A 14,190-nucleotide genomic window follows, 5' to 3' on the forward strand; every position below is an offset into this window, starting at 1 on the left:
CTATATAAACTAAGTTATTAAAAAGTAACTTAAAAAAACCTACAATGTCAAATTGAAAAATCAGATATTTGCTCTTATTTTATTCAGCTAAGTTTCAGCAAAACATGCTGGACTTTACAAGTGTTGCATCTCACCAGAGTGATAAAAGAAGCTTTTGTGCTGCAGCTCTAACGTTACGGCCATTCAAGCAGAACTGGTTTGGTTCAAAACCATTTTTATAACGTCTTTCTTTTTTTCCCAAGCGCTTGGCGTTGCCAGCACTGGTCCTGTTTCTATGGTGATAGACATTTTAAAACATTATAAACAATGGGGATTGAGTCGCACAGTAGGCTTCTGTTGCAGTTCGTTTGGATGGTGGGAAGTAATGCAAGTAAGGTAAGAGCTTTTAAATAAGTGGATTTTTATTTCATTTCAGCATCAATAAAGTGCTTCTTATTACAAGTAAAGCATTGTTTGCCTGAATGTCTTGCAGCACAAAGACATTTTCAACTCAAATGGACCCGAACGTCAAACGGACCAGAAGGTCTGTGCACAAGTGTAAATTTGATGGCATTCAAGACACACAGCAGGGCTTAGACAGACCAATTCCTGATAAGTTAGGCAGCCATCAGCCAGGAGCCACCAGCAGTGAAGCGCAATCAAATGACATGCTTTTTAGTGGGTGGAAGAAAGGACAAGAACTCTCATGTGCTAAATCACAACATGCTTCAGTGGATACCCTTGAGAACAGGTTCCTCAAAGTGCGACAGAGTTTACTACAAAACACAAATGGAAATGTCAATCAAGATTTTAACGAGCAGACAATGGAATCCCTGCACAGAATTCTAGCCGGAGCAGATCTGCTTAAAGAAGAGGCTACAATGAGTATCCTCGGGTCAAAATATGATTTACAGATGGGCAGTAACTCTGAAGCTTTACACCTACCATTCGCTTACTTGATTAGGTCTAATTCAACAAGATCTGTTGAATGTTCCTCAAACCCACCCAAAGTCATTTTGAAGGAAATATCTAAAGGCAGAGAAAAAAGCAGAGCTGACAAAAGTTCATCTTTCAAGGGCAAACATCTGGACTTCTTTGAAGTCGTGAAGGAACAACTGCAACAGAAGGATTTAGAAAACCAACATCTTGTCCATTTGTTGTTGGTCAAGCAACAAGAACTGAAAGATGTGAAAGAGAAGTCAAAGCAAAAGGAGAGAGAAACCCAACTTATTACTGAAAAGCTGAAATGCGAGGAGCAGAAAAATACAGAGATCACCACCAGGTTCGATCATACCTGTGAACATATGAAGGAGGAACTAGCTGAAGCCAAAAGTAACAACAAAACTTCGATGAAGCAGCTTAAAGCACTGATGGAGAAATATGAGCGTCTCAAAACACGTGCTGTCACGATGAAGGACCAGCTCAACCAGGAGCTCAATGAGAAAAGGAGCTGTCAAAAATCATTAAAGAAGCTTCAGGAGGTGTCTCAAGAGCTGCTAACCAAGCAGAAACTACTGGAGGAGCAGAGAGACGTAGCGGGACGAGATCTCGCTTTGTGTAGAGAGACCTTGCAGTTGATGGACGCTGAACACAAGAAGAACATCAGCATTAATCAGAGGCTTGAAGAGGAGGCGTCGGCCATGAGAAGTGAATCTGCAAACCTCAGAGATCATTTACGTAGAGCTCAGGAGAAGAATAAAGAGCTCATTCAGTCGACGCGCTCCAAAGAGTCCGACAATGAGAAGAACGTAAAGGAATTTCAGGACGTGGCTGAAAAACTGAACGCCGAGTTGGAGAAGTGCCGAACAGAAAGAGACAAAGCGCTTCAGCAGGTGGAGACCATGAAGCATGAATCGAAATTGATTCATAACAAGCAGAGAGTGGAGATACTTCAACTACAGGAGCAGCAAAATGCCTGTCTGCAGCAGTCCGGTGGTTTGAGAAGGGAGTGCGAGACCTTGATGGAGATGGTCAATAAACTCAAGACAGACAAGCAAGTCCTGACAGAGAAGCTGCAGAACATTCATAAGGAAAAGATGGCGTCTCAGATGGCAAGCGCCAGGGAGGGAGAACGACTCAAAGAGGCCATTGGTTTGCTTGAGCGAGAGAGGGAGGTGCTGTTAGCAGAGATGGAAGACTTGCGTAAGGATTACCTCGGCATCAGCGACAGGATCACACAGAAGATGGGCCACATGGATACAGCTGATCCTCCCATGACCATTACTGACATCACAACAAAACATCAAAGAAACGCACAAAGGTTCTCACCTACTGATGATGGTATGATTTCTGATTCCTAATATATATATATATATATATATATAATCTGACACCACTTGCTTTTATTTTATTTTAATGGCAAACGTATTGCAAATTATCAACGAAATTAACACAAATATCTGAATGTATTAGCACTTGAGCTGCATGACCTCTGACCCTTTGTTCAAGAAGTTGATGTCAACTTTATATTTATTTGATTTGTCAGTTAGAAAGTGCAAAATCTTAAGTTTGAAAAAGTTTTAAAATTTCTGTTTAAATGAGCTTTTTAAACTGATCAAATGTGATATTTAAGACATTTATGTAATGTTAAAAAATATTTATATTTCAAATAAATCAGAATCCTGAAAAATAAAAAAAAATCCAAGGTTTCTAAAATTAAGCAGCACAACCGCTTTCAAAAATGGTTACATTGAGTACATGCCCATTAAGTCAGACACTCAGCTATATGAATCCTGTAATGCAAATATTATCTCGTAATATTTCCCATTGCATTTTTCAAATGACTTGTTTCTTTCCTACAGTGATCCAGGATATAAGAAGAAAACTAGAAGAGGAGAACAAACAGCAAAAATGAACTTGAGTGACTGTCTTCTGATGGACATTAGCTACATGCCCTGTAGAGCGAATGCAGTCATCTGTTGGTTTGTTCCCATCACAGCTATTGTATGCACACGCAAACTTTCCATGTAACAATGCAGTCGCACTTCTGCATCATATTCTTCTAAATGCAAAAATGAAATAAACTTCACAAATACTGAATATAAAATTTATTATATTTCAAAGACACGAAAAATCAAACAAAAACAAGGAACGTTTGTGTTCTACAGTATTCTAGCAAAGTGCTTGAAGCAGTTAGCATGTAAATGAATCCTATTCAGTCAACTACATATGAAATGTACAACAGTATTTACAGAGAAGCCAAAGTAGGGGATTCTTTTCGTTAGTGCAAATCCCCCCTCCTCAAAAAAAAAAAGAGACATGAAACGGAAAAAACTACGTTAAAACTGATAAAATAAAATCATAACCAAGGATGGACTGATTAAAAGCAGCAGTGGTGGTTTACATACGTCTAAAATAGAAAAGATCTCAATCTTTCTGTATAACCAGCAGGCAGCTTTTATACCAGTTAACGTTGCTTGATCAGTTTAAGCAGTGGGAAAAACTCAACTTTGGCCTAAAGGCAAGCTTCAAGTGTCTAAGCTCTCAGGACAGACTGATGTCAACACTGTCATCTTTGGTCTCAATGACTTTAAACACCCTGTCCTTCTCCTGTTTCAAACGCTTCTGGGCTTGATCTGAAAAGGGAGATTTGATTTGCATTAGAGGGGCATTACAATATCCAAGTATCATTACTTATTACTCTGCAGTGGACTGAACACACGTTACATAGACAAAGAAACATTAAGATCTGAGATGTGAAGGACATTGATCTACTTACTCGTCAAATCACTGCGGTCCAGCAGGATCTCCAGATCTTTGTCACTGATGACCTTTCCTTTAGTGCCTTTCACTGCCCTGCAACAGCATGAATCATGTCAGGACAGCGTCTAATGATGCAACTTACAATGCAGAACTTGGAAACACTTTGTGATGGATTAAAAGTCTTGCAATAGTTGAGATATACAGTATGAATATCTGTACCCGTCGTAGTCTCTGGACTTCAGCAGTTCTACAAGCTCGTTTACATCCATGCAGCTCTTGGTCTGTTTGAGATCTGCTTTATAACCTTTAAATTTATCTATAATGACAAACAGAAGTGGAGAGAAAAAAAAAGAAAAGTTGGTCAATCCTTAAACGGTTTAATTAAATTCAAAAGTTGGTAATGTGGCCATCTTAATAGCTACATACTTTTATGAATGACCATCTTCTCTAGCTTTCTCTTGGCAGAGGCTCTCTCCAGGATCTTCTCATCAATGGTGTTGGCCGTAATGAGGCGGTAAACCACCACAGGCTTTGTTTGCCCAATACGGTGACACCGATCCTGTGCCTGCAAATCTGCCTGAGGATTCTGAAGATGAAATTCACAAAATATTATACGCTGAAGAGGCTTTTCATTCACACACAAATTATTGAAAGAACAGAATTCTTACTTTGAACTCTAAATTGGTTTAAAAGCATGTAAAATAAATAAATAAATAAAAATATCATACCCAGTCACTGTCAAATATGATGACTGTGTCGGCAGATGTGAGGTTGATCCCGAGACCCCCAGCTCGAGTGCTCAGGAGGAAGAGGAACACCTCTGGATCAGCAGCAAACTTCTTCATCTGCACGAAAAATAGTGTGGGTTGTGTTCAGTGAACAGTTGACTAACTGTAATGCAATGGCAATTTGTGTTAACCAAACTGCTGCTCACATTCTCATCTCGGTCTGAATAACTCATTGAGCCATCCAGTCGGCTGTACTCATAACCCCGGAGATAACAGTAGTCCATCAGAATATCCAATATGGAGGTCATCTGGCTAAATATCAGCACCTGTTAAAAAAAAAAAAAAAAGGATGTGGATGCAATTAAGACCGTTTAATACAGCTAAAACCAAAATAATAAATTATAGTTTTCACCATTAAGTAGCACAGCTGTTTTCAATATTGATAAAGAAATGCTTATTGCAAACCAGCATATTAAAATGATTTCTGAAGGATCATGTGACTCAAGACTGGAGTAATGTTGCTGAAAATTCAGCTTTTCATCACAGGAATAAGTTACATTTTAAATTTCACATTTTTACTGTTTTACTGTATTTTTGATCAAATAAATGGAGCCTTGGCGAATGAGACTTATTTAAAAAAATATTTGTACAAATATTTTGAATGGTAGTGCAGAAAGCATTGAACATCTTTAGGAAACTCAATGGCCATATAAAAAGTGCTGTACTGTTACAATCCACACATACAATTTTATACAGGCAATTAAATGTGTGCACAATTGGCTTACAATCACAATGGATTTTGACACTTGCTGATAGAGCGGTTAATCATTAAAATGCATGTATGAGAAGTGGTCATTACCTTGTGCCCTCTTCTTTTCAGTTCAGGAAGCATTCGATCCAGGATGAGAAACTTCCCTGATGCTTCCACCAACTGCTCATCAATCTGTCCCAATGAGATGATTATTGCACTTGTATGTTCTATTGCCTTACAAATGTGATCACTCATAATTCTACATCTAGTATTAAGTGAAGTACCTTGAAGTCTCCAGTGGCGGGGTCCAGAGGATACTCTATCAAGTAAGCATGGTTGCAACACCTCTTCAGCAGCATCAGTACGTTCTGCAGTTTCAAGTTGATTTGAGCATCAACCGGCACAAACACATCCATCACTGGACTGGGGCTAAAGAGAGAGTAGCCATGTCATGTCAAAAACATTGTTTGTGACATTAAACAGCTGAGTTTAGGGCAGAGGTAAAATTGGTAAACTGACCTTTCCTGACTCTCCATCTCTTTCTGAACTTTCTCTAGATATTTCTCAAGGTCTTTCACAGAGTCAGTGTCCTTCTCAGAATAGTCCACCAGCTTCCTGGTCCTGCGTTTTGGCCGGCCACTGGACGTCAGCTGCACAGGTCCCGAATCATCCTTAAAGATGTGTAATAAAAGACATTAATCAATCGTGAAGAAATACTCAACCACAATATAACTTTCATTTAATATTTGAAAGCCCTGTTCACAAGATGAACATTCAGCACAATAAACATTTTAAATTAAATGAACAGCATCTTAATGCATCTGTTCATTTGGTGTTCCTGTATTTGATGTATGATATAAGACATTAGCGAACAAAAATTTGAGCGGCTGTTTGAAAACATGTAAATACAGCAGGGCTTTCTTCTCCTGGTGACAGAAACAGAAAGTTACACAGCACTTTATGTACTAGAGTAGGTATTTCTGCTTTTCCATTAGTGACACCAGAATGAATTTGCATTTTCATTCAGCCCATCTGCCATTTTTCACGTATTGGTCTGAATAAATTGCATGACAAATCGGACTGCATTTTCATGCTGAATATTCGTGTTTGTGTGAACAGGCCTTAAAGGTGGGATCAGTAGTTTTTGAAATATGCTGTTTTGATGTTAGTCGGTCCGACGCCAACAACAAATGTGTCAGTCAATCAGCATTAGGGCATTAGCCAATCAGCGCATGACGGTGGAGGAGAGAGAACGAGCAAGAGGGAGATTTGAACTGAAGAAAGACTTCAGAAATAGAGATGAGACAATACAAAGAGAAAAGCTCAGAAGAAATTACTGGAAAATAAAGGGTTATGTCTTGGGAAGATCTTAGGACCCGTGTTAATATTAGAAATGCTGTCCAGCGCTGGAGAGAGCTGAGCGGGAAGGCCTGAAAACAGATTGAACTCAAAACGGGTCCACACGCGAGTAACACTGGGTTTGAGTGTCATTGTGTGTCTGGAGCTGCTGTGCTGTCGGCAACTAACAACCAACTCTTGTTTATAATAACTATTGTGTACGTTCATTTTTTGTGCTTCCTTGTAATTCATTTATCATCTGCGCTTTATTTTTCGTGAAGCATTATTCTGTTGCGCTTCTGTGTATATACAGACATCCACTCTTGGATTGCGTGCGTAACGGAGGCCAGTTAATGAAAGTCGCGCAGACGACAACTAGTGAATGCGGTGTATAGCGTCATTGTTAGTGCACTCGCCTCGCTTGCAGGGGGATCGGGGTTTGAGACCGACTCAGAGCAGGGCTGTTAGGATTGGATTGTATGTTTTGGAGGTGGCGCAATGAAGGGGTGTGTTTGTTTGGGTTGATTTTAAATATCAACATTTGCCAACAGCATATTTCAAAAACTACTGATCCCACCTTTAACACTGCATAAAACTAACCTTCTCCTGACCCAGCATCTTTGCTATAGTCTTGTTAACAATGGCCAAGTAAAAGGCCTCCTGTTTGTTGGTGAGGGGTGCGTACACAACAATCTCTTTCTTAGGTGGAACCTCCAGTGTGACATCGGACTTCAGTCTTCTCAGAAGGAAGGGTGTGAGGATCTAAAAAGAAAAATGTTAAAAATGGCATCAGAACCACAAGCAAAAGAACAGACAAATTATAGACTTACAAAACGGCTAGTTGGTTGAAGAACATTTAAGATTGTGTAGCTGTAGCACCATCTACAAAACTTTATTAATGTCATGTGAAGATACCTGATGAAGCATGTGAAGGATCTTCTGCTCTCGTTCACCAGCCACAATATTTTCTGTGTCGGAAATGGTGCTAATGTCAAACCAAGACTCAAAACTGCAGGGAAAAATAGTGTCAAATATTAAATACAGAGTTTGAATTTACATGAAAAAAATATAGAATCTTCTATTCAAGAATAATCTGCATTATAGGAGCCACATGTGACTTACCTTCTCAGGTCATCAAACACATCTGGAAGGAGGAAGTTGAGGAGAGACCACAGTTCAGACAGGTTATTCTGCAGGGGGGTTCCTGTCAGGAGCAGTTTGTTATCAGCTGGCAGCATCTTTAGTTCTTGCACCAGCCGACAGTTCAAGTTTTTAATCCTGTGGCCCTCATCCACAATCAGATAGTTCCAGTGGAAATGCTGAGGAGACAAACATAAAAACCCTCCATTTATTCAAAACTGCTTGGTCCTGCCCACATCTTTGGTTAAGTGGCACATACTTCCATGTTGAGAAAATTAAGACATTTTGATGAAAGATTAAACGTACAAAAAGTCTTGTCCAGATGAATTGTGCACAAGACGACCAGGGGCATAAACATAGTCACTATGTTAAGACGCCCTTGGCTAACTGCTAGTTGGTCAGACTAGTTAACCGGTCTTACTTTTCAGATTCAAAGTAGACCAGTCTATGTTTTTATGTAAATGACCAGCTACAGATTCATTTTTGTATGAGAGTAAACAAATATGCAATTCCCGATCGGTTTACCTGAAGAGACTTCCGGTCTCTCATGGCTATTTCAAAGGATGTAACAACAACAGGGCACATTTTGAGGGAACCCTGGTGCTGACGGATCTTTTTCACCAGGCTCATCCTCTCTTTTTGAGGACCATGATACAGCAGGACGGACACCTTAACATTGAGAGCAAGAACAAAAAAGACGATCAATAGTTAAATGGATGAAAGCTGTCAAACTGTTAGCTCTTGTCTTAAAGTAAAAATTTCTGAAGATGAACTACAGTTATTGATTCACACCTCTGGGGTGAAGCGCTTGAATTCCGAGATCCAGTTAGGAAGAGTGGACAAAGGAGCCACAACTAGGAAGGGTCCAAGGACCTTCTTCTCAACCATCATTGCAATATGGGCAATGCACTGTATGGTTTTCCCAAGACCCATCTCATCAGCCAGGATACCATTGATGCCATTCTCCCATAACATCTGCAAAGCAGACAAAACTGTTTATTAGCCATTATACAAACATAATACACATTTACACAACTTCCTTATCTTCCAACTCACAAGTATGAGAGCATTAAGACATATGAGTGTTTGGTTCAAATTTAACCAGTATACACAATTTCAAAGCATACACATAATATTGAGATACATATTGAACATCATCCAGGGCTGCGTTTCCCAAAAGCATCGTAAGCTTAAGTTGATTGTAGAACAATTGCCACCAATGGTCTCTACGATCAACTTACGATGCTTTAGGGAGAAACAGCCCAGCTCTCTTCAGACACTGAGGATTCCTATACTGCCCTCTGCTGGTCATTACTCATTCAGGACTGCTCAATGCACTTACCCTGAGCCACTCGATGCCTTCCACCTGGTACCACCTCATCACACCCCCAGTGAAGAGACTGGGTTGCTGTGCAGGTACCGGTTGGCCGTTCACAGTTCTCTCTGGATCCAGCATCTGCTTGCTGTTTTCCCGCAAAGTCTCAGACAGCCTGCTTTTAATGTCCGAGTTTGAGTCACTCAGCTGCTCTATATCCTCAGCTTCCAGTTTTACTGACGCATGTGCCTCCTTTACAAGACAGATCAAGAAAGGTAATGTAGTTCATTAGTCTAACTGTAGGTTTTATATGGTTGCCAAGCAATGTTGCAACTTGGCCTTAATACAAAGAGTGCGCTCATGAGCATTTTACAACAGCTTCAAATGCCGTTCATCCACGCAGAGTTTAAGTCCAAAGTATACTCAAGTATATGTTTTCTACGCATACGCTAAGGTATGCATACAGTGCGCATGACAAATTTTGTCAACAGCACAGTACATGCATACTGTAGTGCACAGCTTGGTTTTTCTAACTGTGAGCAAAATGTTATTGGCTTCACAGTCAAGAAAGAAATGGAGACAACAAATTATTCCTGGAGACACCAAGAACAGTAGAGCACAGGGGGTAAAAAGATAAATGCAACTGTAGTTTAAACATGCACAAAGAAACACTCATAACTTTTAGAGAGAAACCGTGTAGACACTGAAATGTGAAACCTCAAACATGACTTATATATGACTATTTTATTGATGAAATTTGAATCAAAATTTAAGAGGTGTTTTGACCTCAGTTTTCATTCAGTGTTAAAGGGTTAGTTCACCCAAAAATGAAAATTCTGTCAGTAATTACTCACCCTCATGTTGTTCCAACCCCGTAAGACTTTCGTTCATCTTCGGAACACAAATTTTTACAGATATTTTTGATGAAATCTGAGCGCTGGCTCACTCCTCCACAGGCTTATGGACACTATAACTTGCTGGCCCAGAAAATGTATTAAAGACATTGTTAATATAGTCCAAGTGAGTTTATAAAGCGACGAGAATACTTTTTGTGCGCAAAAACAAACAAAAATAACGACTTTATTCCACTTTTCATTTCCTTCTCTCTGGGCCTCGAGTCTTTTCAAGTAGTGTTTAAGCGTAGCGCGTCTGTGTTGCACGTCACCACGTAGGCTCACTATTGGGCGACGCTGGTCATGTGTGTGATGCGTGGTGACGTGCAACAGACGCGCTACGCTATTACACTACGTGAAAAGACTCGAGGCCCAGAGAGAAGGAAATGAAAAGTGGAATAAAGTCGTTATTTTTGTTTGTTTTTGCGCACAAAAAGTATTCTTGTCGCTTTATAAACTTAAGATTGAGCCACTGGAGTCACTTGGACTATATTAACAATGTCTTTAATACATTTTCTGGGCCAGCAAGTTGGGCCAGCTGACAGAATTTTCATTTTTGGGTGAACTAACCCTTTAAGGGTACTTGTCCGTTGGCCTGATAATGTTTGCACTGATATTTCTCTTTTAAGGGTTTCAGTTTGCTGTATATTTATTCGTTTATGATTTATATTCATGCCCTACATTTAAAAAAATATTTTCATTCATTTTTTATTTTTTTTAAAGACAAGACTGTAATTTATATTATAGGCTATTTATTTGTATGCATTCTGATCTCAGTAAAGTTCAAGCGATGTTTACCGGCGACGCTGCGACAAACTTTATCCACGTGCTGGAGCGCAAATTTAAAGGGCATTTTAAATGCTCATTATTATGGTTTAGAATTTCACCCCCCAAAAAAATAACTTGACTGAACAACTAAAAGCCGACTAGGATAAACTTTAGTCGGTGGCAGTCCATGGCATGCTATCAAATCAAGTATACTTTGAAAGGCTATTTTTTGACTGTGTGCACAATTATATTTGAGTATAATTTGAGCTTTAGAGTTAAAACAATGTCATAAACTGATTTTACAATGCCTGAAAACAAAACCCATAAAAGAATAAAACTTTACCTCTTCCATTTTTGGTTTTTTAGCTTTTGACAGAATTTCCTTAAAAGAGAGAAAAATCCACATCAGTAATTAAAATACACATTTTTTGGTGTCATAAAAACAAACAAAACTGAAGACTCACCTCTTTGGAAATGACATCTGCGATTTTGTAATCCTCCTCCCTTTCACGCTTCTTTCTCTCAACTATAAACAATTAACAGATGAATGTATTGCACACCAAACACTGCATAAACTCACTTCTTTGAAATGCAATCTGAGGGGCTTACCTTTTACGGTCTTTTTAGCATTGCCCTGCGGAAGACATGAAAATAAATAATTAAACCTTTACTTTTATTAAAATGGGTCAAAATGTTGTAATAAAGCAGGATCACACTTACCTTTTGCTTCTGACTAGTAGCTTTCTTTTCCAGTCTCTCTTTTTTATTTTTTTCCTGCATTTTTAGAAAAAGGTTTTAATTTCTGGATTAAAATGCAGCAGTCAATAAGATTATGTGCATAATGTTGATTATGTTGAACAGAATCATTAGATCTTTAGTGTGGTGGATATCAGAAAAGGCTGGTCTTAAAGGGATAGTTCACCCAAAAATGAAAATGCTGTCATCATTTACTCTTCCTCAAATTGTTCCAAACCTGTATGACTTTCTTCTGCTGAACACAAAAGATGATATTATGAATAAAGTCGGTAACCAAACGACTGATGGACCCCATTGACTTCCATAGTAGGAAAAGAAAATACTATGGAAGTCAATGGGGACCAGCAACTGTTTAATTACCAACCTTCTTTAAAATATCTTCTTTTGTGTTCAGCAGAAGAAAGTCATACAGGTTTGGAACAACTTGAGGAAGAGTAAATGATGACAGTATTTTCATTTTTGGGTGAACTATCCCTTTAAATGCCTTTAAAGTCGCTGTGCAACAGGGGCCAGGTGTTGCAGAGCAACTATGGCACACAGTTTTCTGCTCACACACATCAACATCCGCGCCATTCCACCATGTTACAATTCATTTCAGATAAACACGTTCAAGAAAGATTTACGTCCGGAAATCATAAACCCCCAGCAAGACGACTCTTTCCTGTCTTTTGAACACAATTCGTACCTCTTGCTGCTGTTGCTCCATCTTTGTGAGCAGAAACTTTGAGTAAATGTTGCTTTTCTCCAAAAGGTGCTGAAGTCTTTTAAAACGCATGTCTTGAGAATCTTTTTCCCACGTCTGCCTGGCCTGTTAAAACAGCATTATTATAAAAAATAAAAAATGAGTGTAAATTGTTTTTAATTTATAAAAATAGTGACTTGTGCAAAACACTGGAAGAGCCTCAAGGGTCTATACATTTTAAATGTCTTTTCCATTACATTTACAGTATGTTATTAATGGATAAGAACAAAATATCATTTAATAGGTATTGCGGTTGCACTCATAAAGACAATAACATTTTGGAGCTGAATACAACTTGATATCCAAGCTTTTTCAGGATAAATTTTTAAATTTCCCTTATATTTCCAGGTTTTCATATCAATATAAATAAAGTGTTACCTCCTCCATCATTTCTCTTTCTTTCTTCTCTCCCTCCTCCACTAAATGCTTCTCCTCCTCCTCCATCTCTTTGGTAATAAGCATCTCTCCAGGCTGGCTTTTTTCTGTAACATGCAGGAGATTAGCTGAATGTTGCATGGACTTGCACAGACAGGTCTGCCACCGTTTCTAGAGGATTTACTGTAGATGTGATTAGTTTTACCCACCCATAGTGGTCTCCTCCACTGCAGTACCTTCTGGCTCTTCAGATTCATTAGGTTTGGGGCAGTGAGGAGAAACACTGCGGATCTCTTCTTTGACAATGCTGCAACGTAAAAGTGAAGTCAATTAAAACATATGGCTCTGCCAACAACTTATACTTCATGCACAAAGAAGGCACTTACCCACTCATTTCTGCAGCTTTCCGGGTAAACTAGGTGTAGAATTAAACGTTTCCGAAACCTTATCAAATAACTGTAGTGCAGTTCAGTAGGTAAAGCAAATATGTCTAACTAATGAACGGATTAGGTAACATACAACAATGCCTTACACAATAAAAATAAGAAAGCGTTTTGTAACTGCAGAAAGGAATGCAAATAGCATAAATGTACCCGAAACGGGGCCTTTTCTTTGCAAAAAAACCCACAAAAATTATACAAACACTCTCCTAAAAGCACACGAGTTCCAAACACACCGCCAGCAGATACACCAACCGCGCGCCTGCAACGTGAAACTTTGCAGTAGGGCGCGAGGCGTTTCGCGCCACTGTGGACGAAACCATTACAGCTCACATCTAGAGGGGTGGACGTCTAAACTTTGTTCGTTTAATGACTCGATATTATTGAAATACAGTATAAACATATTGCTATGAACCGTTGAATTACAATTCAAAAAAGACTCCCTATTGCTTATTTTTGTAGGCTAGCTTTTAAACAAGTATAAGTGCTTGAGATTAATTACTAATTAATTTGAACCCCTTTTACTGCGGTGCGGATGCAAACAGCCTAGTTGATATTTCCCGCGAAAGTACAGTTCATTCGGTGCAACAAAGAGGAATGTGGATGTTGAGCGTAACAAGATTGTTTGATCTATCCGACACACACACACACACACACACACACACAGTATTCATGTATAGAGCTGTTCAGTCCTAACAAACACCCTGAGGGGAATTAGCTTTTTTAATCGATGGGTTTCCTGAAAGAACGTCATTTGGGCAACTAACTTAACGTTACATTTTAGAAACGGCGGCGCTTAGATTAGTTACCCTTGTATGAATGACTATGTGTGTAATTGTAATTGCACAGTAAAGTATCATTTCTGTCATAGAACAAAACGTGCAATTTTTTAAATTGTCCACAAACATTATTGAATTGAAAACCGTTAGAAACCCATATGAAATTCCTGAGGTAGTTTCATGACTGAACAGCACTTGGAAGTGGAGAAGTCAAACCTGTGGCATAAAGATGATACGTTAGATGGTCAGAGCACGAAGAACCTTGGTCACGTTCTGTCAGGTCTCACATTGCTGTATAACTTTCACAATAATGTCAAATTAGCTATATAGGCTGATATGAAAGGGATATGATTATTAATAAGAGTAACGAGAGGTGACTCAGCTTAATGTTGTGCCCAAAACACACTTTGCTCAAGTTAAAATCACTTACGTATAGGCTACAGTACAACCTCAAATGACGAACCTGAACCTGAAAATGTTTAGT

General features: G+C 39.0%; 2 protein-coding genes across 2 annotated transcripts; one reads left to right on the plus strand and one right to left on the minus strand.

The window, feature by feature from the left end:
- Positions 1–104: 104 nt before the first annotated feature.
- cccdc110 (coiled-coil domain 110 molecular ruler complex subunit) lies at positions 105–3,016 on the plus strand (the record flags this gene model as incomplete). Its single annotated transcript, XM_084392171.1, has 4 exons — positions 105–138; positions 243–375; positions 473–2,259; positions 2,781–3,016. The coding sequence occupies 4 exons, from the start codon at positions 105–107 to the stop codon at positions 2,831–2,833; spliced, it is 2,007 nt and encodes a 668-aa protein (XP_084248297.1). The 3' UTR covers positions 2,834–3,016.
- Positions 3,012–13,264, minus strand: hells (helicase, lymphoid specific). Its single transcript, XM_084392351.1, has 23 exons — positions 12,874–13,264; positions 12,697–12,794; positions 12,491–12,594; positions 12,056–12,178; positions 11,335–11,388; positions 11,224–11,248; positions 11,079–11,140; positions 10,958–10,996; positions 8,981–9,205; positions 8,431–8,613; positions 8,164–8,307; positions 7,621–7,817; positions 7,414–7,507; positions 7,099–7,260; positions 5,680–5,831; positions 5,445–5,589; positions 5,269–5,352; positions 4,616–4,735; positions 4,410–4,526; positions 4,108–4,267; positions 3,901–3,997; positions 3,698–3,774; positions 3,012–3,554 (listed from the first exon to the last, which is right to left on the minus strand). The coding sequence occupies exons 1-23, from the start codon at positions 12,879–12,881 to the stop codon at positions 3,463–3,465; spliced, it is 2,562 nt and encodes an 853-aa protein (XP_084248477.1). The 5' UTR covers positions 12,882–13,264; the 3' UTR covers positions 3,012–3,462.
- Positions 13,265–14,190: the final 926 nt, after the last annotated feature.

This window comes from Rutilus rutilus (assembly GCF_951802725.1).
Source record: "Rutilus rutilus genome assembly, chromosome: 20".
NCBI classification, from domain to species: Eukaryota; Metazoa; Chordata; class Actinopteri; order Cypriniformes; family Leuciscidae; genus Rutilus; species Rutilus rutilus.

Coding starts and splice junctions, on each gene's coding strand:
- hells (XM_084392351.1), bottom strand. Junction 5,590..5,679: donor GAGATGGAGAGTCAGGAAAG/GTCAGTTTACCA, acceptor CTCTCTCTTTAG/CCCCAGTCCAGTGATGGATG. Junction 3,775..3,900: donor AAGTCCAGAGACTACGACGG/GTACAGATATTC, acceptor ATGCTGTTGCAG/GGCAGTGAAAGGCACTAAAG.